The 19,013-nt window shown below is 55.2% G+C and overlaps 10 protein-coding genes across 10 annotated transcripts; 3 read left to right on the top strand and 7 right to left on the bottom strand.

Annotated features, from left to right (window-relative positions):
* Positions 1 to 152: 152 nt before the first annotated feature.
* F5Z01DRAFT_754455 (uncharacterized protein) lies at positions 153 to 1,255 on the bottom strand (the record flags this gene model as incomplete). Its single annotated transcript, XM_046267110.1, has 3 exons — positions 627 to 1,255; positions 370 to 580; positions 153 to 317 (listed from the first exon to the last, which is right to left on the bottom strand). The coding sequence occupies exons 1-3, from the start codon at positions 878 to 880 to the stop codon at positions 153 to 155; spliced, it is 630 nt and encodes a 209-aa protein (XP_046113420.1). The 5' UTR covers positions 881 to 1,255.
* A 47-nt stretch (positions 1,256 to 1,302) lies between these two features.
* Positions 1,303 to 2,129, top strand: F5Z01DRAFT_669104 (uncharacterized protein). Its single transcript, XM_046264397.1, has one exon. The coding sequence runs from the start codon at positions 1,464 to 1,466 to the stop codon at positions 2,121 to 2,123; it is 660 nt and encodes a 219-aa protein (XP_046113419.1). The 5' UTR covers positions 1,303 to 1,463; the 3' UTR covers positions 2,124 to 2,129.
* Positions 2,130 to 2,287: 158 nt separating this feature from the next.
* On the bottom strand, positions 2,288 to 4,358 carry F5Z01DRAFT_669105 (putative cytochrome P450 monooxygenase). Its single transcript, XM_046264398.1, has one exon. It carries the CDS (start codon positions 4,172 to 4,174, stop codon positions 2,525 to 2,527), a length of 1,650 nt encoding a protein of 549 aa, XP_046113418.1. The 5' UTR covers positions 4,175 to 4,358; the 3' UTR covers positions 2,288 to 2,524.
* A 148-nt stretch (positions 4,359 to 4,506) lies between these two features.
* F5Z01DRAFT_669103 (transferase family protein) lies at positions 4,507 to 6,521 on the bottom strand. Its single transcript, XM_046264396.1, has one exon. The coding sequence runs from the start codon at positions 6,347 to 6,349 to the stop codon at positions 4,895 to 4,897; it is 1,455 nt and encodes a 484-aa protein (XP_046113417.1). The 5' UTR covers positions 6,350 to 6,521; the 3' UTR covers positions 4,507 to 4,894.
* Positions 6,522 to 6,853: 332 nt separating this feature from the next.
* Positions 6,854 to 8,777, top strand: F5Z01DRAFT_669102 (extracellular 3-ketosteroid 1-dehydrogenase). The gene has a single exon (XM_046264395.1). It carries the CDS (start codon positions 6,972 to 6,974, stop codon positions 8,724 to 8,726), a length of 1,755 nt encoding a protein of 584 aa, XP_046113416.1. The 5' UTR covers positions 6,854 to 6,971; the 3' UTR covers positions 8,727 to 8,777.
* On the bottom strand, positions 8,754 to 10,422 carry F5Z01DRAFT_746095 (transferase family protein; the record flags this gene model as incomplete). Its single annotated transcript, XM_046266944.1, has 1 exon — positions 8,754 to 10,422. The coding sequence occupies exon 1, from the start codon at positions 10,113 to 10,115 to the stop codon at positions 8,754 to 8,756; it is 1,362 nt and encodes a 453-aa protein (XP_046113415.1). The 5' UTR covers positions 10,116 to 10,422.
* Positions 10,423 to 10,852: 430 nt separating this feature from the next.
* F5Z01DRAFT_669100 (cytochrome P450) lies at positions 10,853 to 12,606 on the top strand. Its single transcript, XM_046264394.1, has one exon. The coding sequence runs from the start codon at positions 11,006 to 11,008 to the stop codon at positions 12,575 to 12,577; it is 1,572 nt and encodes a 523-aa protein (XP_046113414.1). The 5' UTR covers positions 10,853 to 11,005; the 3' UTR covers positions 12,578 to 12,606.
* F5Z01DRAFT_669099 (3-oxoacyl-reductase 1) lies at positions 12,607 to 13,613 on the bottom strand. The gene has a single exon (XM_046264393.1). The coding sequence runs from the start codon at positions 13,467 to 13,469 to the stop codon at positions 12,672 to 12,674; it is 798 nt and encodes a 265-aa protein (XP_046113413.1). The 5' UTR covers positions 13,470 to 13,613; the 3' UTR covers positions 12,607 to 12,671.
* A 489-nt stretch (positions 13,614 to 14,102) lies between these two features.
* On the bottom strand, positions 14,103 to 15,880 carry F5Z01DRAFT_669098 (cytochrome P450). Its single transcript, XM_046264392.1, has one exon. It carries the CDS (start codon positions 15,787 to 15,789, stop codon positions 14,209 to 14,211), a length of 1,581 nt encoding a protein of 526 aa, XP_046113412.1. The 5' UTR covers positions 15,790 to 15,880; the 3' UTR covers positions 14,103 to 14,208.
* A 694-nt stretch (positions 15,881 to 16,574) lies between these two features.
* Positions 16,575 to 18,937, bottom strand: F5Z01DRAFT_669097 (squalene-hopene-cyclase). The gene has a single exon (XM_046264391.1). The coding sequence runs from the start codon at positions 18,833 to 18,835 to the stop codon at positions 16,634 to 16,636; it is 2,202 nt and encodes a 733-aa protein (XP_046113411.1). The 5' UTR covers positions 18,836 to 18,937; the 3' UTR covers positions 16,575 to 16,633.
* Positions 18,938 to 19,013: the final 76 nt, after the last annotated feature.

Raw genomic sequence — 19,013 nt, 5'->3', positions numbered from 1 at the left:
CCCCCCCCCCCCCCCCCCCCCCCCCCCCCCCCCCCCCCCCCCCCCCCCCCCCCCCCCCCCCCCCCCCCCCCCCCCCCCCCCCCCCCCCCCCCCCGAGCCGGACAACCATCGGGTCGGTCTCCTGGACACCGAGCCGACTCCAAACGAGGAATTCAGTCTAGAAAGCCTCGTATGAACATAGCGCGATTCATCGACGCACCAGATTCAGCGTCGTCCTCCTGCACCACACTGTCCTCGCTCGCACTCGAGGACTGGCTGGGCTCCGCTTCAGCCTCGTCACTCTCCTGCTCTGCGCTTCCGTCTCCAGCGGTCTGGGACTGCTTGAGGTTTCCGGTCGTAGTAATCAGCGGGGATAAGAGGTGCAAATACGTCCACTCGGTCCTTGCCACCGCAATTGACCTTGTCGTCACCCGTGCCGGGCGAGTTGAATTCAGCAGTCGCATTGTTGGTCCTCCCGCCGGCGATGTAGGTGCTGCAGCAGCATTCGTTCCCAGCCTTGACGCCCGCGAAGATGAAGGCCTCCTGGTAGCAAGTCTCCTGGCAGTCGGCAATGATCAGATTGTCGTCACCGCCATCCTGACTAATGCGTTTCTCAAGAACAGGTTCTTTGGGGAACGACGCAGTACGATTGGTAGCGCCAGGGTTTGCAGTCGAGGCCGACGGAGGGATTCCACTTGGTGAACTCCTCCGGGGTGATGTTCCAGTAGTCTCGGACTTCTTCACAAGACTCGCCTTCTGCGTTGTCATACCAAGTGATGCAGGGTAAGGCAGGCTCAGGGTCCCATTGGAGTCCAGGGTGGTACCCACGAGCCACCACTGGGCGAGCGGCAACGAGGAACGCCAGGAATTTGGCGAGCGCTGTGAAATGCATCGAGTTCATCCTGAATGTCGTTATCTGGATACTCAAAGTTGCTTTGTAGGTTGTTTCGTTAGAGAGTAGCGCCAGACCAGTTGACCAGTGCGAGTATCGACAAAGGCCAAGGGCAAGAGTCGTCTAGCTGGACACTGAGTTATGCTGAAAAGATGCAGTTACAGCAAAGGCAGCTCTGAATGACAATTGAGGGCACATGACCAGTATATTAGTCGGGCAAGCACTCTTGTTCGACGTTGAAATTCCGAGGCTAAGCATGGCGGCAAACACTTGGCATGCACAATTGAGACCGAGTCTATCTCAACCAACTGCCTGACGGGCACCCATGTATGGCGGTCTGAGCAAAAGTTCTGGCGCTAAAAAGAGCAGATATGGGCGTTCTAGAACACCCATATTAAGACGAGTTCGGGATTCTCCCTTGTTGCCGACCTCCTGCTATTAGAAGAGCCCAGCGAACGCGGTCACCAGACTCAGTGACTCACCACACCAATTCGAAGGCTATTAATGGCGCAAACCCCTATCTGCCTCCCCCAAACCACATTACTCTGAACATAGCAGCAGTTAGGACGACTCTTTCAGATTCGCCCACGAAATGGGCAAACGACCCAAGAGACCACCGCCGGTGGTGATCAAGAAACGCGACAGATTCCACCAATTTTCGCGTCTGCCGCCTGAGATCCGTACCCGTGTTTGGGAGCTTACGGAGGCCGAACCGCGGATTGTCGAGGTCTACACGCATCCCCCTACTATTGTTTTCAAGCAGATCGAGTACATTAGGTCGCCCGTACGCCCACCTGCCGTCCTACACGTCTGTCGCGAAGCTCGGCGCTGTGCATTGGCCCGTTCTCTTTACGTGCGTGCCTTCACGTCAGGGTCCAAGCCTCGGGATACGTGGGTCAACTTTGAGTTCGATATGATCTCCGTCAGGCCTATTACCTTTGAACCTATCAAGCCTGAGAAACCCCTGATTCAGCGTCTGCGTATACAAGGCAGCCGAAACGAGAACTGGTGTTACTGGAGGTCTAATGAGATGGCCACGGATTTCCCTAGCATCAAGGAGGTGCATGTGATTTGCACGGATGGCGTTGTTTGGTGGCGTGACGCTATAGACGACGATGATTTCGGCACGCAGAATGTGAAGTTCTTCAACGAAACGCCATCAGGCTATATGCTTACCTGGAAGGAGCTGGAGGAGAAATATCCCAGTAGTTATAGTTATATTGAGTATGATGATGAATCTAAGTCGAGTTAAGCCACATATTCACCGTTGAGTCTTGACATGGTCACCTTGGCCATAGTATATATCTACTAGGTGATCAATAGTATACTTCTAAATCTCACAGCTGTTAAAAAGAACCTGGCCAAGGGGACCTTGACCTTCTTTCTTCGCGAGGCAAGAAGAATGATACATTTGATGTCACGTGGTGTATCCCGGAGTCTAGAAACAAGAAAGTTTACCGTATTCTTTATAGATTTAGGTCTCTATATTAGACTTTTGCAGGTTGAGAACAACTTTCTTCGACATGCACGGCTATGTTGCCACATACAAAGCCGTCTCCATGCACCGTGTCCAAGGTTTACCCAGAGTCTCCCTATAAAGTACGGCCTGGATTACTCCCGAAAGGTCCTCGATGACTGCGCTCCTCTAAGTCTCTAAGCAGTCCTTTTCCGGATGACCATGATGCAATCACGCTCCGGGTGTGCGGGCATGGTAGCAACCCCGAGCTTAGTTGGCATAATCTTCGGTCGTCCGTTTCTATCGACATTTTCTGGCCGGAAGAGACTGCCTTCCGGCAGCGACACATCATAGTCCTTGAAGAGATTCGCCAATGTCACCATCATGACGACCCAAGCCAGGTTTCTCCCAATGCAGATACGTGTGCCGTATGCGAAGGAGAGCATGTTTCTCTTGGCCTCACCCCCATCCTCTATGAACCGACTGGGCCTAAAGTCGTACGGCTCCTGCCATGACTCTTTGTGTATGTGAGCAGCGCACTTGTTGGTCACAATCTCCGTCGAGGGTGGAATGTAGTGCCCCTTGATAGTGATGGCCTTACGGTCTGATATGCGTGGGAAAGACGTGCTCGCCGTGGGGATACATCGCAGCGTCTCGTAGACGCAAGCCTCAAGAAACGGCAGGTGTTCCCTGCATTCGGCATGTGTGATCAGGTGGTCAGCAGGGAATGCCTGCCGAACTTCATTCATGACCCGTCGAAAGTGTTGGGGGTAGAGTAGAAGAAAGTGTATGACCCAAGAGATGACCGACGAGGTGGACTCGGAGCCTCCCACGAGCATGCTAATGCTTTCAGCTTGCACCTCGCGAGGGGACATTCGAATCTTAGAGTCGGGGTCCTCCGAGTCGATGAGTGCTTGTAGCAGATCTGCGGGTTTGTCACCTCCAGCATCCAGAAACTCCCGTCGAATCGCAATGGACTCCTTGCTAAAGTCCACAAGAGAGTCGTATGACTTCCTTAACCGGCGGACCAGAGAGCTGAATGGCCAGGTCTTCAGGATGGGGAAGTAGTGCGCCATGAGCATGTAGGTGAGCGTGTTGTTGACCCAAGAGGTGTAGTCAAGGTTATTAGTCTCAAGAGCGCCAAACTCCCTGCCGAACACGAGGGCGCCAGTGATGTCAAACATGGCCAGTTGTGTGTCTAGACGGTAATTGACAGTCGCGCTCTGGTGATCGGCACCGCCAGCCTTGATCATGCTGTCCCAGCGCGCTTTGAGGGCCAGGTATCCATGTGTCTGCACAATGGATTCCATCTTGGCGAGGTAAGAGTACGAGAAGAAGGGATGAAGCTGCCGGCGCCGCCTGTTGGCGTCCGTTGGATCGATCAAAGTGCTGACATTGGGCACGCCCTCGTATTCGAAGATGCGGTACATGTCCGTCTTTCTGAATTCACCCATGGCGAGGACTTTGCGCGCATCTTGCGGGTCGCAGAGAAACACGGCGTTGGGCTTCGCGAGGTATACATCTCCGTATGTCTTGTAGTCTTCCTCGGCAATGGCAGCCGCCTTGCCCGTGATCACGTACCAAATACCTCGCTTCGCTGAGAGACGTGCGGACAGGGGCCCTGGTATATGCTTCAGAGGAGAGAGGTAGACGGCATAAATGACTTGCCAGACAATGTAGGCAGTAATCATGGCCACCAAGATGACGAGACAAGAACCAAATTGTGTCCATGAGGAGATGAATGGCGCTGTGTCTGCTGTGATCTTCGGGGCGAGAGTGGTAGCCTCTCCGAGGACTGACGCAACAGACTCCAACTCCATCGTTGTGGTGGGCTTTCCGGATTTCATAGTTATCAAAAAGGGAACTAGGAGGTAGGAAGCTGTAGGACATGAGAACAGAGGGTGTGAAGAGAAAGCAGTGAAATGGCGATACCGCAATATTCGTTCACGTGTGAAAGCTATCGTCCCTCCGCTCACGGACACTGTAGGGTTTGTGAATAGCCTTATTCAGACTAAGAACGGCCAGAATGAATGGTTACATTGCAAGGCCTAACGGAGGAGGTAGCAGCCCCTGGTTGGAATCGACAGAGGATAATCTACGTCCTAGTTTCTAGGGACACTCTGGTGTCCGAGGAGGAAAAAAGGGGAGGAGAACAGGGCGTGGTCCTAGTCGACCTAGTGGACGCCACGGCCCACGACGGCCGATATGCAGAGTTCCCCAGTTACTTACGTAGAGATCACATGTGTTAGTCTTTATCAACGCCCCCAATGTTGCAAGCTACAATTTATCCAGTATGTACATGCGCCAGCGTGGAGACTCCGCCTTTGGCGGCGAGCCAGATACCTCCGGCAGATAGCTCGGCCAAAAGAGCGCCCAACTTATCACGATGGGCATGGCACACCCAGTGGAGTGAGTCATACTAAGCCTTTTTCTTACCGTTTCACCGGCTTGATGGACAATCTTCGCAAGGACGGATAGTCCAGCCAACATTGAGATTATCAAGGGTTGGCATTGGTGTATGGTTCTATTCTCTCTCCGTGCTGCTCAAGAACTAGTGGCCACCCCGTTTACCATAGCAAATCCACTGTTTCCCTCCAAAACGGATTCTTGAGCATGTTGCCCATCGCAACGGCGTTACTTGTAAGAAGCACGTTCACGCCAGGCTCCTGGTTTGGAGCAGTCGGCATTAGGGCAGCCATCGTGTAGCTTCCAGCAAATAGATTAGTCAGACACACAAACGCTGGCTTTCCAAGGCCAAAATCGGCGTCATACATGCCAAACCGCACTTGGCTGGTGGCGACCATGCTCGTTGTTTGGTGGCCCGACGCGAACGCGAGCGGCCGCATGTGGCTGGATGGATGGGCTGACACCGTGTCGTAAAATTCAGCAACCAGCGGTGCATCAATGGCACCAATAGTACGACGAACCTGCATGGCAGCTGATGCCAGCGTTTCTGGCGATGTCGGTCTGGAGAGGTCATCCATGGAGGTACGGACGAGTGCAGGGAGAAGTAGATTGCCCGTGAATGCACCGTCCATGCCGATGCGTGGCCTCGCATCGGACGGGATGCGAACTGTGAAGTGTGTCTCTTTCTCTGGCGCCCTTGTGAACCAGCCAGGTTTTGGTTCCTCCTGGGGTTGGCTCTGTACATACGTCTTGCTGATCAAAGAGACTAAGATATCATTGTCGCTGACACGCGATCCCGAGGGAAGATGTGACTCCATGGATTGACGTAGCTCTACTAGCTTCGCCTTGGACACGTAGAAAAGATGTGCCTCCCCAGATGATAGACTCCCAAGCTTGGTGAGAAGCCGACCCAAAGTCGTTGGCGACAACCAAGCCAGGGTATCGCAGAAGAAGTTGGCGGTTGTGTACATGGAGTGTGAGATGGAGTCTAGAGCCTTGCGCTCAACGGAGAGAAATTCCTTTATCCTCCCTCTGTCAGCGTCGAGACGCGGGTCCTCTCTTGCGCTTGTGTCCTGGCCTGACAGCATTGAGGCACTTGTCCGTGCCCAGTGTCGGATAAAGGCAAAGTACCCAGATCCATCCACCGCATAGTGTGGAATGTTGACGAAGAGAATCAGTCCACTGTTCTCCTTGAGCCTCATGGCATGCACGTTGAGGAGTCGAATCTTGCCATCTGTGGCCGCAGGCGCAGCGAAACCACCAACGGTGGCCACGCCCTCGGGCCAAGAGTCCCACGAAAAGCTTTTAGACTTGATGTCCTGTAATGAAATGTTGTCGCAGGTGGAGTCCACGAACTCTGGCAGGTTGAGGTTGTTTGGGTCAACCACGACGCTTATCTTTCCTGTCGCCGTCTGCCGGATGTGGCCTAGAAGAATGGGAAAGCCGATGAGAGCCTTGGATAGCGACTCCTTCAGCAAAGACACCGGAAGGAATGGATCGGCACCAGCAGCGTTCTCGTAGAAGAAGGCATACGGTATGTTGGCAAAGGAACCTTGCATATCAAAGCCAGACAACGAGAAGGTCTGCGGCTTTACCGCAAGATGCAGTCGGTCCATCTTGCTAGAACTGTTGAACGTTGGCAATGTCTTCAGTGAGAAAAAAGCTCTGAGATACAAGAAAGCGATGAATAGCAGTGGGAAAGGAACAGATTAGCAGGCGTCGCGACGTCCATGGCATTCTCTGCGATCGAGGGCCAGCCTCAGACGAGTCGACGAGCTCCCACCACACACTCAAGTACGGTATCGGACACACAACATGGTCTGCATGCATCCATCTAGGAAACAAGGGGCCCTGGACCGCTGGTGATCGGCGGGACGGACCTTAACGCCGCCAAGGCGCTGATCCTCCGAGGGAGGGTGTGGCATTAGCCTGCAGGAAGACATGCATCCAAGCGGCAAGCCGCCGCCACGATAGCCGAAGCAAAAGGGCCTTGCAGGTATGAACTTGACAAACCATTCAGCCAGCGGAAAGGAAACATCCGTCATTGTAAGTAAGTTCATGTGTGCAGGTTCCGCGCCCCTGAACGCGGATGATTTCCGCTTGTCGATCCCACCAGAGCAGAATGCTTTGGTCGAATGGCGACGGCACCGCCAGCAGCAAGTCCAGCTTCTGCACTGAGTAGCGCATCTCTGCCTTTGCTTGTAGAGTCGGATTGAATCTCAATTGCTGTCTGTGGCCATGACTCTGCTGTCCTGTCGGCCCAGCACGCGTGTGCTAGCCCCTATCGTACGCCGTCCATGGCTGCAGCGTCATGCCATCACCACCGCGCAACATTCCTTCGACAAGTCTTTTGACGTTGTGATTATCGGAGCTGGTGGCGCCGGTCTAACAGCCGCCCTGCGAGCCAAGTCTCTTGGTCTCCGGCCGCTTGTCGTCGAAAAGGATGACAGAATTGGAGGCTCGTCAGCCTACTCGGGCGCCGGACTCTGGGTGCCCAACAACTCCTACGTGCAAGCGCAATGCGTCAAGGACAACAAAGAAGACGCGCTGCGGTACCTGGAGAGCGTCGTGGCAGATGTTGGCCCTGCATCCTCGCGCGAGCGCAAACTCGCCTTCCTGGATGAGGGACCTAAGATGGTCGATTTCCTCCGCAAGCTCGGCTTTCGATGGAGATGCAGCAAAGGTGTGCCCGACTATTACCCCAATGCTCCCGGGGCACTGCCTCGCTGGGGTCGTACTGTCGAGCCTGACGTCTTTGACCTGAAGAAGCTGGGGGACTGGGGGGGTTTCCTGCGATCAAGACCGAGACAACCGCCTCCCATATTCACCGACGAAGCGACCAGTCTAACAATGACGGGGGCTTCAGCCAAGCACTTGGCAAAGGCGATATCTGTCGTCTTCCGCATGTTGTGGCTAAGACTCCGCGGTCAAAGCCCTGTGACCATGGGCCAGTCTCTGATTGCACAATTGCTTCACCGGGCAAAGGCGGATGAAATTCCCGTATGGCGCAACGCTCCTCTGATGGAACTTCTGAGAGGGCAGGATGGCTCCGTTCACGGTGCCAAGATCAAGCATGAAGGCAGCGTGGTCACTGTCCAGGCCAACAAAGGAGTGCTTCTGTGCGCAGGGGGGTTCGCGCACAACAAGCAAATGCGAGACAAATTCGGGCCTCAGCCTGCAAGCACCGAGTGGACGAGCACGCCCGAGGGAGACACGGGTGATGCCATCCAGGCGGGCGTCGCCGCAGGAGCAGCCGTAGCCTTGATGGACGAGGCCTGGTGGGGGCCGACCATTCTCGATCCTGAGATGGGCAAGTGGTTCTTCAGTCTTCAGGAGCGCGCGCGGCCCTTCTCGATTATTGTGGACTCTACCGGCTCCCGATTCATGAACGAGGCTGCGTCGTACGTGGACGCCGGTCACCGACAGTACGAGCACAACACCAAGGTCAAGGCTATCCCAGCCTGGCTGATCCTCGACCAGAATCACCGTCAGAGATACGCACTGGGGTCTGTTCTGCCTCGGAAAGAGCCGAAGAAGGGTCTCGAGGCTGGCTATATGCACAAAGCGGACACGTTAGATGCCCTAGCGACTGCCATTGGCGTCAACGCCGCAGGCTTGTGCAAGACAATCGCGCGGTTCAACGACATGGCCGCCCAAGGCGTGGATCTGGACTTTGGAAGGGGAGACAACGCCTATGACACGTTTTTTGGCGACCCCAACGCTGGAGGATCTAATCCTAACCTTGGCCCCATTGCTCGACCACCATTCTACGCAGTTCCTGTGGTGCCCGGTGACTTGGGGACCAAGGGTGGCCTGTTGACAGATCATCGAGGGAGAGTGTTGAGGGAAGATGGTTCTTCTATTTCCGGGCTGTACGCTGCTGGCAACACGTCGGCGAGTATCATGGGGAGAACATATCCTGGGGCGGGCAGTACGCTGGGCCCAGCTCTGACATTTGCATTCATTGCCGCGACGGACATGGCTCAGCGTTGATTTTGTTCACTACATTAGCCCTGTTAGCTAGTAATAGAGCTTTACCATACTCATGAAGCCCTCATTCTGTAGTATCCTGTTCATTTCCCTTTCCTCCAAAGTCAGGTAGACGTACACATCCTCGCTCCCAGGGGGCGAAGGCACAATGACCGCCAGGCTCTTGGAATAGGCCATGGGGGCGACAAAGAGCGGTCCACCGGCACCAAAGTCAATCTCGTAGAAGGGAAGTCGACTCTGGTTGGAGAAGGCCTGGCACACCATGAGCGAGTACAGCAGCCGTGCCTTGTCTCCTAACACCTGCATCGCTTTCGTGGCCTTCTTGGCGAGACTGGTGATAACATGCACGTCCACTTTGCTGACCGCCTCGCGAGATATAGCTGCCACCGCAGACAAGGACGACGGAGTGATGGGCTGCAGGAGAAGGTTCAGGGGGGCTTCGACGTAGATGCCCACCGCACAGCTCCCCGTGAAGCTTTCTGGGACACCAAGCCGGTGGCGAAAGTCGCAAGGCACAATGGCCGTGATATCCTTGGGCAACCTCCAACCCGAAAATCGTCCAAGCTGCGCATAGGACATGAGGAAGAGGGCCGTGATTATGTCATTGTCGGACAAGGCCAACTTTCCCTGGTGCGTAGAAGAAACACGGTCTAGTGACTCCCTTGGCACGCGGAAGAGATGACTGACAGATGGACCTGTGGATGTTTTCTTCGCGACGAACCATGTCACGATACCCAGTAGTGCTGTCAAAACATATGACACCCAAGTCATGATCCGCCCGAGTGGTTGTGGCCGCACATCGGGAGGGACGTGTTTGTACATGACGGCGCGATCCAGATCAGGCCGAAAAGGCGACTCGTGCGCACCGCTCGACAAGCGGTTGCGATGGGACGTTGCCCAGTGGTTCATGAAGAAAGCGAATCCCTTTGCGTCGAAGACACAGTGGGCAACACGTACCACCAGGGCGGATCCGCTGCTGTCTCTGTAGCGATAGAGTCGGACCCGCAGAAGTTTGGGCACATCACCGCCGTTGCCCGCGTAGAGGAGCGGATCCGTGATGTTGATGCAATCAGGCCACTGATCACGGTGGAATCTTTTCCTTTCTAGCTCCTCAAAGTGTACATTGAGGTCTTCGTGCTCTTCCCACGAGGGCAGGTTTGGGGCGTCCCTGTCGACGATGAGTCTCATGGAGGTGGATCCATGACGCTGGAGTTTCGCAACAAGAATCGGGAAGCTCTGTAGAGAATCGTATAGAGATGCCAGCAGTGTGTCGTTGGACATGAGGTTGCCCTTGTAGAAGAAGACCTTGGTCAGGTAAAGATGACTGGGGATGATGTCCAGTGGAGAGAGCTCGAACGAGTGGTGCTCTAGCTGGCGCAGGAAGTCCTCCATCTTGTGGCAGTAGTAGGATTCGTGATCCAGGACTTTGCCGTCGCGGCGAGATACGTGGACAGTGCGATGTAGAAGAGCAGCCAGAGAATTTCGTATAAGTCGGATTTGAACATGGCGGTGCTGTGTGATGATGGGTCTTTGTCCTAATGGGGGTGATCCTGGTGAATATTCACATTCAGGGACCTTAGCTCAAGGGCTAAGAGCTATTTACTTTGTACATAAATCTACGACCCTAAGTACATGTAATCTGCCCCCACCCTCAGTCGTGGTCGAGTGACTCGAGCCCTTCGCACTCACTCGCTGTCCAATGCTGCCGTTCCCTATCCCGTGGAATGCTCTCGTCCGTATCCTCTGTCCCCTCGGATTGCCTCTACGACCGACTGCCACGCCTTTTCTGAAGGGTTCATTCTTGATCCATATACATGTCGTTGTCCCGTTGACTTCAATGCCCACCCCCAGACAGCAGACGCAGTCAGGAGCCGAACTTCCGAAGCCACACACGGCAAATTCATCTACTTGCCTAATATAGTAACCTTGAGGCACGAGATAAGGATGAGAAGTTGTGAACATAAATGTACACGCCCCTCTGCCGTGTCGTGCGCTAATGCAAGCCACTGCGGCTGAAGAATGAAGACATTGATGATCAAACATTAGCCGCTTTCGTCAATGTAACATAAGACGTCGGGGGGGTGCCATTCTATCGAGGAATACGGACATTCTGATGGAAAGGCGAACATCTCGCTTGACGCGGCTGGCGTTAGTCAGAAAGAAGGACAGGAACAACTCCTTGCACTCGAGTAGGCATCGCTGCATGTGGCATCTCGGCCCTACCATAGGCAGCAGGTCTCCCAGATCAAAGCGAAAGCTGCTTCGTTGCCTCATTGCCAATAATGGCTGCCCTTGACATACTGGAGGCACTTGGTGAGCAGTTACAGTCCACCATGGTCACGAACAACCTCACGACGCTGTTCCTCTCGATATCGGGGGCATATCTCATGTGGAAACTCATGTACGCTTTCTTCCTCAGCCCTCTGCGACGAGTCCCTGGTCCAGTCCTGGCACGTCTTTCGTCGCTCCCCTTTATCTACAAGAGACTGCCCAAGAGAGTCGCAAAAGCCACCCTCGCCGATTTTCACAAATATGGCGACATTTACGTCTCCAAGCCGAACACGGTGACCATCAGCCACCCCAGCGATGTAAAAGCAGTTCTGGGCGCCGCCGACTCGTGGAAGTGGAACGTGTACGGGAACCTCACGGATCCCGTCATGAGAAATCTGGTTACGTTTAGCGATCCGCATCTCGCTTGTCAAAGACGCCGTCAGATGAGCCCCTTTCTGAGCAGTCCTGGATATCTCGCCAAGATGGAGTCCATCATCATCCAGCACGGTATCCAGGCGTTGAAGGACAAATGGGATTGGCAATTGGACGAAGCCGGCGGAAAAGGCTCGATCGAAGTCAACTATCGCAATGACACCCAGCTGGCTACCTTTAACATCATGAGTGCCCTTGCCTTTGGCCGCGATCCCTTTCCTGGGCCTGACGCGGGTGCCGGTATCGTCGACTGGATCTCAGCAACTGCCGTGTACATTGGCGTCAGCATCAACTTCAAGCCGCTCATGACCTTTCCGCTTTCCTATATGATCCGGTCTTGGCTCAAGAAATACCAAGAATTTGTCTCCTTTGGGCGTGAGTCGGTGGAACTCCGCCGAGAGGCGTTGTCTCAAGGGGTCGATACGAAGCCAGCAGATATACTACAGGCTTTCATCGACGCAGAAGACCCAGACTCCAAGGTCAACATGTCTCCGGTCGAAGTCCACGCTGAGAGCGTAGGCATGCAACTAGCTGGCAGCGAGACAACATCTGCTTCAGTGACCTGGGCTCTGCACCTGCTCACCCTCTACCCGGACGCGCTTCGTCATGCGCAGGACGAGGTCCGCGGCTGCTTTGCCAGAGACCACATGGTCACCTACGCGGACAGTCGGGCCAGTCTGCCCTTTTTAGAGTCGTTTGTGTACGAGGTCTTTCGGTACGCGCCCATCACGTCCGGCTTCATGCCGCGCCATTCAGAGAGGGCCATGGAGATCCAGGGGCAACACATACCTGCAGGCACAATGGTGGCCTTCAATCTACTCGCGCTCAACAACAGACCTGATTTCTGGGACGAGCCGCACAAGTTTATACCCGATCGATTCCTCAAGGATCCCGACGCCAAGAAGAACATCTTTGCGTTTTCGTACGGCCCGCGCAGCTGTATCGGCCGCAACCTGGCCTGGATGGAGATTATGACTATCCTCGCCAACCTACTCAAAGACTATGATATTGGCTTGCCTGAGGATAGCTTGTTTGGCCCGGAGAATAAGGACGAGAGTGGTAGGCCCAAGCTAATGCCTTCTCAGTGCCATATTGTGTTTGCACCTACGCATCCCGAACGAGACTGTAGAATTAGGCTTTCGCGTCGTTGAACGGGATATGAGATAGATACACAAATGAACTCTTGTTCTCACGAGTACCTCATATGTACATGAGTCTTTCAAACTCTCGCTAGTACCTAAACCCTCAGTCCTCCCCTAAGAATCCCCCGCGAATCTTTTGACCCTCTGTGGCATCCAGATAGACGACCTTGCCAAACCTCGACTCATCGTCGATGCACTCCACGACGGCTCTTGCAACATCCTCAGGCTGCAGACGGGCCAACCCCATATTACGCATCTCCTCCTCGGGCGTATATCCAGGCCCCGTCCTCTCAGTCGGGACGCGCATCATGGTGTTCTTGTCAAAGGCGGTAGCAATCGCCGTTGGTGCCACAGCATTGACCCTGATACGAGGTCCAAACGCACGGCAAGCAAACGTGAACTGCGCCGCGCCCGCCTTGGCGGCACCGTACGCGGCGATGCTGGCGTACGTCTTGAACGAGGAGGACGAGGTGACGCTGATTGCCTGCCCCTTGATTTCTGGGTGTTCGTCCCAGAACTTGATAGCGAGCTGCGTCGAGTGCACCACAGCCGTGAGGTTGATGGCAATGGTGTCCTTAATGTCCTCAGCTGAGATGGCCAGGAAAGGCGCCCGGAGAAAGCCTGCGTTGTTGACGAGGATGGAGAAGCCCCCGAAGCGGGAGACAGTGTCGGCTATCAGCGACTCAATGTCTTGGGTCTTGGACAGGTCGCATGCGATGAATGTGGCCGCGCCCTCGCCGTGCTCCTGGTTGATCTCGGTGGCCGCGGCGGTCCCGGCTTCGACATTGACGTCGCTGAGGACGACGCGCATCTTGCGAGCGCATAGTAGTTTGACGACGGCCAGTCCAACGCCCTGCGCCGCACCGGTGACGATGGCCACTTCTGAGGACATGTTTGTCATGTTTACTTTCAACAACGGTTGACAGACTGGACTCTGGCGCTTTTGCTGCAACACTTGCTTTGAGACTTGTTGACCAGGGAATCGAGCTCATCGACTCGAGTCCTCCTCCTGGCAGAATCTCTTGTCGATTCCTGCATCCGTGATCCATCATCAACATGCAGGAGTGGCGTGCCTCTCCCCTGAAACCATACATGGCGGCAATACGATGCGTAGTGCCGGCAAAAGGGGGCTAAATTGTCAGGGGGTGTACACAACAAAGTCTCGTGCATGGATGGCGCCAATATTCAGTCCTACTGCAAGCCACTCGCTCCGTCGCGCATGCACGTCCCGCCGCCACATCGCAAGTTCGCGCATAAATTGAAGAACAAACGGCATTTCACAACGCTCCGCATCATTGTCAGTTACCATCCAGATAAGGATGGGCCACAGGGTACGTAGCAGCTGAGAGGATGTCGGCGTTACGTGGACGAGGTCCGACGGTGACAGCAGATCGTCCGCCAACTGAAATAGAGGCGGCGGGGGCGGCGGACGCAAGTTCTCCAATGTTGCATTGGAAAGTATGCTTTAAGTGTTACGTCAAGCGGAAAGACTTTCGTGGCCAAGAGGCGAGAGTTGTGGCCATGCTTTTGTCACAGAGAACGTTGGTCAAGATGGACGGCGGGAATACTCTCATGTGTCAATTATGTAGCATAGTACCCAAGTTCACGGCTCCTTTCTTCCAGAGATACTAAAGTCCTATCTACAGAACCCTCTTTCGCACGACGATGCGGCAGTCGCGCTCTGGATACTTAGGCGTCGTGAAGAGCGTGCTGCGCGTAGGCATGATCCGCGGCCGCCCGTTCTCATCCACATTGTGCGGACCGCAGACACTGTCGGGAGGTAGCTGGATATCATAGTTTTTCAAAAGGTTAGCCAGTATGACCATCATCTCCATCCAGGCCAGGTTCCGCCCGATGCAGTTCCTATGCCCGTAGGAGAAGGCGAACACATTCCTTTTGGCCTGCTCGTCGTCGAGAAACCGCGTGGGATCGTAGCTATCAGGGTCCCGCCACACGTCCCTGTTCACATGGGCGCCGTGTAGGTTGATAGCCACCTCTGTGCCAGCAGGGACGTAGTGCCCCTGAATAGTGACACCATTGGTGTTATTGACACGGGGAATGAAGCCCGATGTGATGGGCGAGTATCGCAGCGTCTCGTAAATGCAGGCCTCGAGGAAGGGTAAGCGTTTACGACAGTCGTCGAACCCCACGAGATAGTCAAGGGCAAATTGACTTCTCACCTCCTCGACGCACCGCCGCATGAATTGCGGATACAACGTCAGCAGATGGAGAACCCACGACGTGACAAACGACGTGGACTCGCTGCCGGCCAACTGCATGGCGATGCTCTCCGTGGACACCTCGTGCGGCGTCATGGGGACCTTCACGGCGGCTTCAGGGTCCTCGGCGTCAATAAAAGCCTGTAGAAGGTCCACGGGCTTCTTGTCTTCGGCGGCAGCAGCGTCGTCTAACTGCTCTCGTCGCTGCCGCACAGAGTCCTCGCTATAGGACACAAAGCTGTCGAACATGGCCTTCTTGCGCCGCAGCAGTTTGGAGAATGGATACCAATTGAGAAAGGGGAGGTTCTTTGTCATCCCCAAGTAGAAACCGGTGGCCTCGATCCACTTGATGATAGTCGGATCGTCGTTTGCCAGCGCGTTGAACCTCCGCCCGAACGCCAGGGCGCCAATCGTGTCAAAGGTCGCGTACTGGGTGTCGTTGCGGAAGTTGATGGTGACGAGCCCTCCTTGCGAGGCCTCGAGAAGGGCATCCCACTTGTTCTGTATGGCGACGATACTGTGCTCGAGGATCAATGACTCCATGCGACCCAGATAGCCATGGTTGAGGTAGGGCCCAATCTGGCGCCTCCGCTGGCTGGCTTGCGCGGCGTCTCGTGTCGTGAAGATGCTGGCGCGTCCCTTGATGTCGAGCATCTGATAAATGTCTGTCTTGCGAAACTCGTACGACGTCAGGATGGTTTTGATGTCCTTGGGATTGCTGATGCTGACCCCATTGGGCTTGTTGACGTAGATATCCCCGTAGGCCTCGTAGTCCGCCTGCACAGACTTGGCGCCCTGGGCGACAATCCTCTTGATGATGGAATGGGCGCCAGTAAGCCGTGAGAGAGTTGGACCAGGGATACGACGCAACGGGGAGAAGCAGAGCTGGTATACCAGATGGTAGGCAAAAACCATCATCACCCACAGACCGACGATGCCCGCAGGCCCAATATCGCCCAGGGCCTGGAGGAGGCTCTCCGCGGTGAACTGCTCGAACAGCATGACTCTGGTGGTTTACTCTGACGGGAATTCGTTTGGGAATCTGTCACAGCATGTCAAGAGTCCTCGAGTGCGGTGCAGCATGTAGTCACCTCGATCAAATTACGTAGTACTCAACATGAACTGTCCATACCCAGGCAACGTCAATCACAGCTGAACAAGAACAAGAGTTCCCTGCAACGGCCTCAGCCGGTTGCCAAGACGGCATGCAAATGACGAGTCCGCGACCAGACTGCATGTAACCTCCCGGCGGATGTAGACCGACAGGTGTGTGTGGCGTCGTCGATGGGCGTGTGCGGATGAATCCGTGAGCCCCAAGATCACCACATGCATGCTGCGTAACTGCCTTCTAAGTAATATCATGGTGCAGAAGCATTCAGCCGCATGTAATAATTCCGGCCGTAAATCTGCTCATTCACATCAAGCACGCCGTTCCACCATCGCACGGATCCGAGCCAGGGGGTGACATTTGCCCTTCAACACCGGCGCCAGACAATGCCGGTTGAGGAATGCGTTGCGGGCTACTAATAGACTTTTTTTGTAGTAGCCCAAGGGGCGGCTGCTTATCTTGCCTCCTCCGAGATCGCAGCCTAAGGGGGAAACTCGTGTAAGTGATGGTGCGCGAGGGGATTGTATGCGAGAAGGATATTACGTCTCAGCCTGGATACTGGACGTAGACCAGTCCATGGGGCAGTAGCATACACAACTCCAGCACATCACATAATTATCCTTCTCTGAGGTTGCGTGTTTGCCTTCAGATGGCTTATTGTCAGCCTGGACGAGTTGATCCGTACCTATCAAATTCATATCTCAAGTGTCTCGCTAGGTATTACATGCGCATCCTCCTTCAGAACAGAACAGGGTCCCCATACATCTCCTTAAACTTTCCAATCGCCGCCAGCGAGAAATGAAACTTGTAGTTCGGATAGCGCATCCCCCCCGGATTCGCAAAAATGCCCTCCAGCGACGTCTGGCACCACTCCCCTGTCTCCTGCTGCGCCTTGACCAGCCAGGTGACACCATCCTTGATGGCCTGGTGATCCGAGCAGCGCGCCGCCATGAGCCCAATTAGCGCGTAGGCTGTGCATGTCACCTGGCTGCCCGCCGGATCTTGAATGTAGCGCTTGTGCTTGAGACTTGTGAGATCCTCGCCCCAGCCTCCGTCTGCGTTCTGGTAGCGTAGGAGGAACTGGCAGGCGCGGCGGCAGGTGACACTGTTGGCTTCAAAGAGGCCGACTGTCTGTAGACCTTGTAGGGCGAACATGGTGGCGTACGTGAAGCAGACGCCCCATGCTGCGATCCAGCCTCCGTCAGGAAACTGGGACTGGACGAGATACTTGACGCTGTTCTCAACGCAGGACGCAATGTCTGACTGGCGGTAGGTGGGGTAGGTATCCGAGAACGTCTTGAGACAGAGGAGGACGGAGCTCGTGCACTCGGGAAATAGGTTGTCTGTCATGACGCCGTCGTAGAGCTCGGTAATGTTGAGCAGCTCCAGTGCCTTGGGGGCTCGGATGGGCTCAAAGGCAGAGAAGCCACCACACTTGTTCTCCATGCCCAGGATCAAGTCAATTGCCTCCTTCAGTCGGTCATCGGACACGAGCTTGGGGACGACGCCCGTGTTCTGCAGCTCAACGACACACCGAACCGTCTCCGCCGTTGTGTCTGAGACAGCATAGGACTGATCTCGCGTGCTAAAGGGCCACGCGCCTTTGGTCGACTGACGGTATACATGCTTCATCCCAAGGGGGTCCTCGCGGATCTGTGACTCGTCAATGAATCGCAGCGCCTTGATCATGGCGTCGCGGTTCTCAGGCAGCGTCGCAAGACCCCCGTCTATGGCCGCCTGCACCGTGAACACGGTGTCCCAGAGGGAGGTACCGTTGGTGCCTGACGCGGCCATGCCCTCGCGGCACATCCACATAGGATCTATGATGCGTTCCTTCATTCCCTTCATCCAGTGGCTGTCCTTGCCGTGCGCGTGGTAGAGAACAAGCATGTTGGACGCGAAGCTAACGGGGGCGATGCACAAGTACTTGGTATTGAGCACCTCCGCTTCGACTTGAAACAGAGCCTCTCGCAGAGCCGCACGTCGCAGAGATGGGAGTTTCCAGTGCTCATATGTGCACAGAGCACCTGTCAGTGCCCTTTGGAGTGGCGTGATGGGCTTTAGGCGGTCGAACTCGCTGATGTTGTTGCGCTGCGCGAACCAGTCGATCCGGTCGTACTCAATGTCGTAAAGCTCGCGACGGAGTTCGCTCGTCAGCGCGTTCACCGGTAGATGAAATCGTGCCCCGTACAGGTAGCTCATGGAGACGAAGACATTGCGGACATGAACCCACCAACTGCCCGGATTCAAGGGCAGTGCCGTCGGGAGCAGCGTTGGTTCTGGGGCCAGAGGGATGATGCCGTCCCACTCGTAGACACCGAGGACACACATCCAGAACTTGCCCCATGTAGGCAGGGCACGCGCACTCCCCATCCTGAGAAGCGCAGCCCTGGCGTTGATGAGAACGGGGTGATTCGGGCTCACGCCTAGGATGCGAAGCATGACATAGTTCATGGTCGTCCCAAACACCGTCGAGGGGCTGTCGATCCAGAGTCCCCAACCACCCTCCGTGTTGGCAAAGTTCATCAAGTAGCGAATCATCTCGTCTGCCATGGGCCGGGGGATCTCTGTGCCGGTGATGTACGATGAGATGACGATGCCGCTGGTGACAAAGAGCGGACCGTCGTCGTTACAGCCCCAGTGTCCGTCGTCCGTCTGCAGTCGTTTGAAGAAGTTCCATCCCCTGTCCAAGGCCTGCTGTGGTGACCGTGGAGGCGGGAGGCGAGGCAGTTCATAGCTCTCGCCCAGCCAGTAGCGCTCGACGAAACTTTGTGGTCTGTTCTTCAATTCTTCGTCGTTGGTGATGTACTCCCACATGTGGCGGCCATTGTCCACGCGAAGCCTCCATCGCGTGGCATCTGTGCGGTACTCGGCGGCTGCTTTGGCGTCCAAGTGACCTCCTGTCCCAGTGACAGTATCAGGGGGCAGAGGGTCCGACATTGTGACTGTTGTAGGTGATCTCTCGTTGAGGGTCTCTGGTTGTTTACGCTTGAAGAAACCAAAGGAAGCGGGATTTTAGACACAACTGAGACTGATTGTGACTACGTACACTCGAACCTTGAGAATGGTCTCAAGGGTCCTTTACATCGATTGCAAGCTGCATCAGGCCCGACCAACC

This window comes from Emericellopsis atlantica, assembly GCF_019669845.1.
Source record: "Emericellopsis atlantica unplaced genomic scaffold F5Z01scaffold_65, whole genome shotgun sequence".
NCBI classification, from domain to species: Eukaryota; Fungi; Ascomycota; class Sordariomycetes; order Hypocreales; family Bionectriaceae; genus Emericellopsis; species Emericellopsis atlantica.
This window is presented reverse-complemented; position numbering and strand designations above follow the sequence as displayed.

What these genes read in the sequence shown, in the direction of transcription:
- F5Z01DRAFT_669104 (XM_046264397.1), top strand. Translation starts at nt 1,464, where the DNA reads ATGGGCAAACGACCCAAGAGACCACCGCCGGTGGTGATCAAGAAACGC.
- F5Z01DRAFT_669105 (XM_046264398.1), bottom strand. Translation starts at nt 4,174, where the DNA reads ATGAAATCCGGAAAGCCCACCACAACGATGGAGTTGGAGTCTGTTGCG.
- F5Z01DRAFT_669103 (XM_046264396.1), bottom strand. Translation starts at nt 6,349, where the DNA reads ATGGACCGACTGCATCTTGCGGTAAAGCCGCAGACCTTCTCGTTGTCT.
- F5Z01DRAFT_669102 (XM_046264395.1), top strand. Translation starts at nt 6,972, where the DNA reads ATGACTCTGCTGTCCTGTCGGCCCAGCACGCGTGTGCTAGCCCCTATC.
- F5Z01DRAFT_669100 (XM_046264394.1), top strand. Translation starts at nt 11,006, where the DNA reads ATGGCTGCCCTTGACATACTGGAGGCACTTGGTGAGCAGTTACAGTCC.
- F5Z01DRAFT_669099 (XM_046264393.1), bottom strand. Translation starts at nt 13,469, where the DNA reads ATGACAAACATGTCCTCAGAAGTGGCCATCGTCACCGGTGCGGCGCAG.
- F5Z01DRAFT_669098 (XM_046264392.1), bottom strand. Translation starts at nt 15,789, where the DNA reads ATGCTGTTCGAGCAGTTCACCGCGGAGAGCCTCCTCCAGGCCCTGGGC.
- F5Z01DRAFT_669097 (XM_046264391.1), bottom strand. Translation starts at nt 18,835, where the DNA reads ATGTCGGACCCTCTGCCCCCTGATACTGTCACTGGGACAGGAGGTCAC.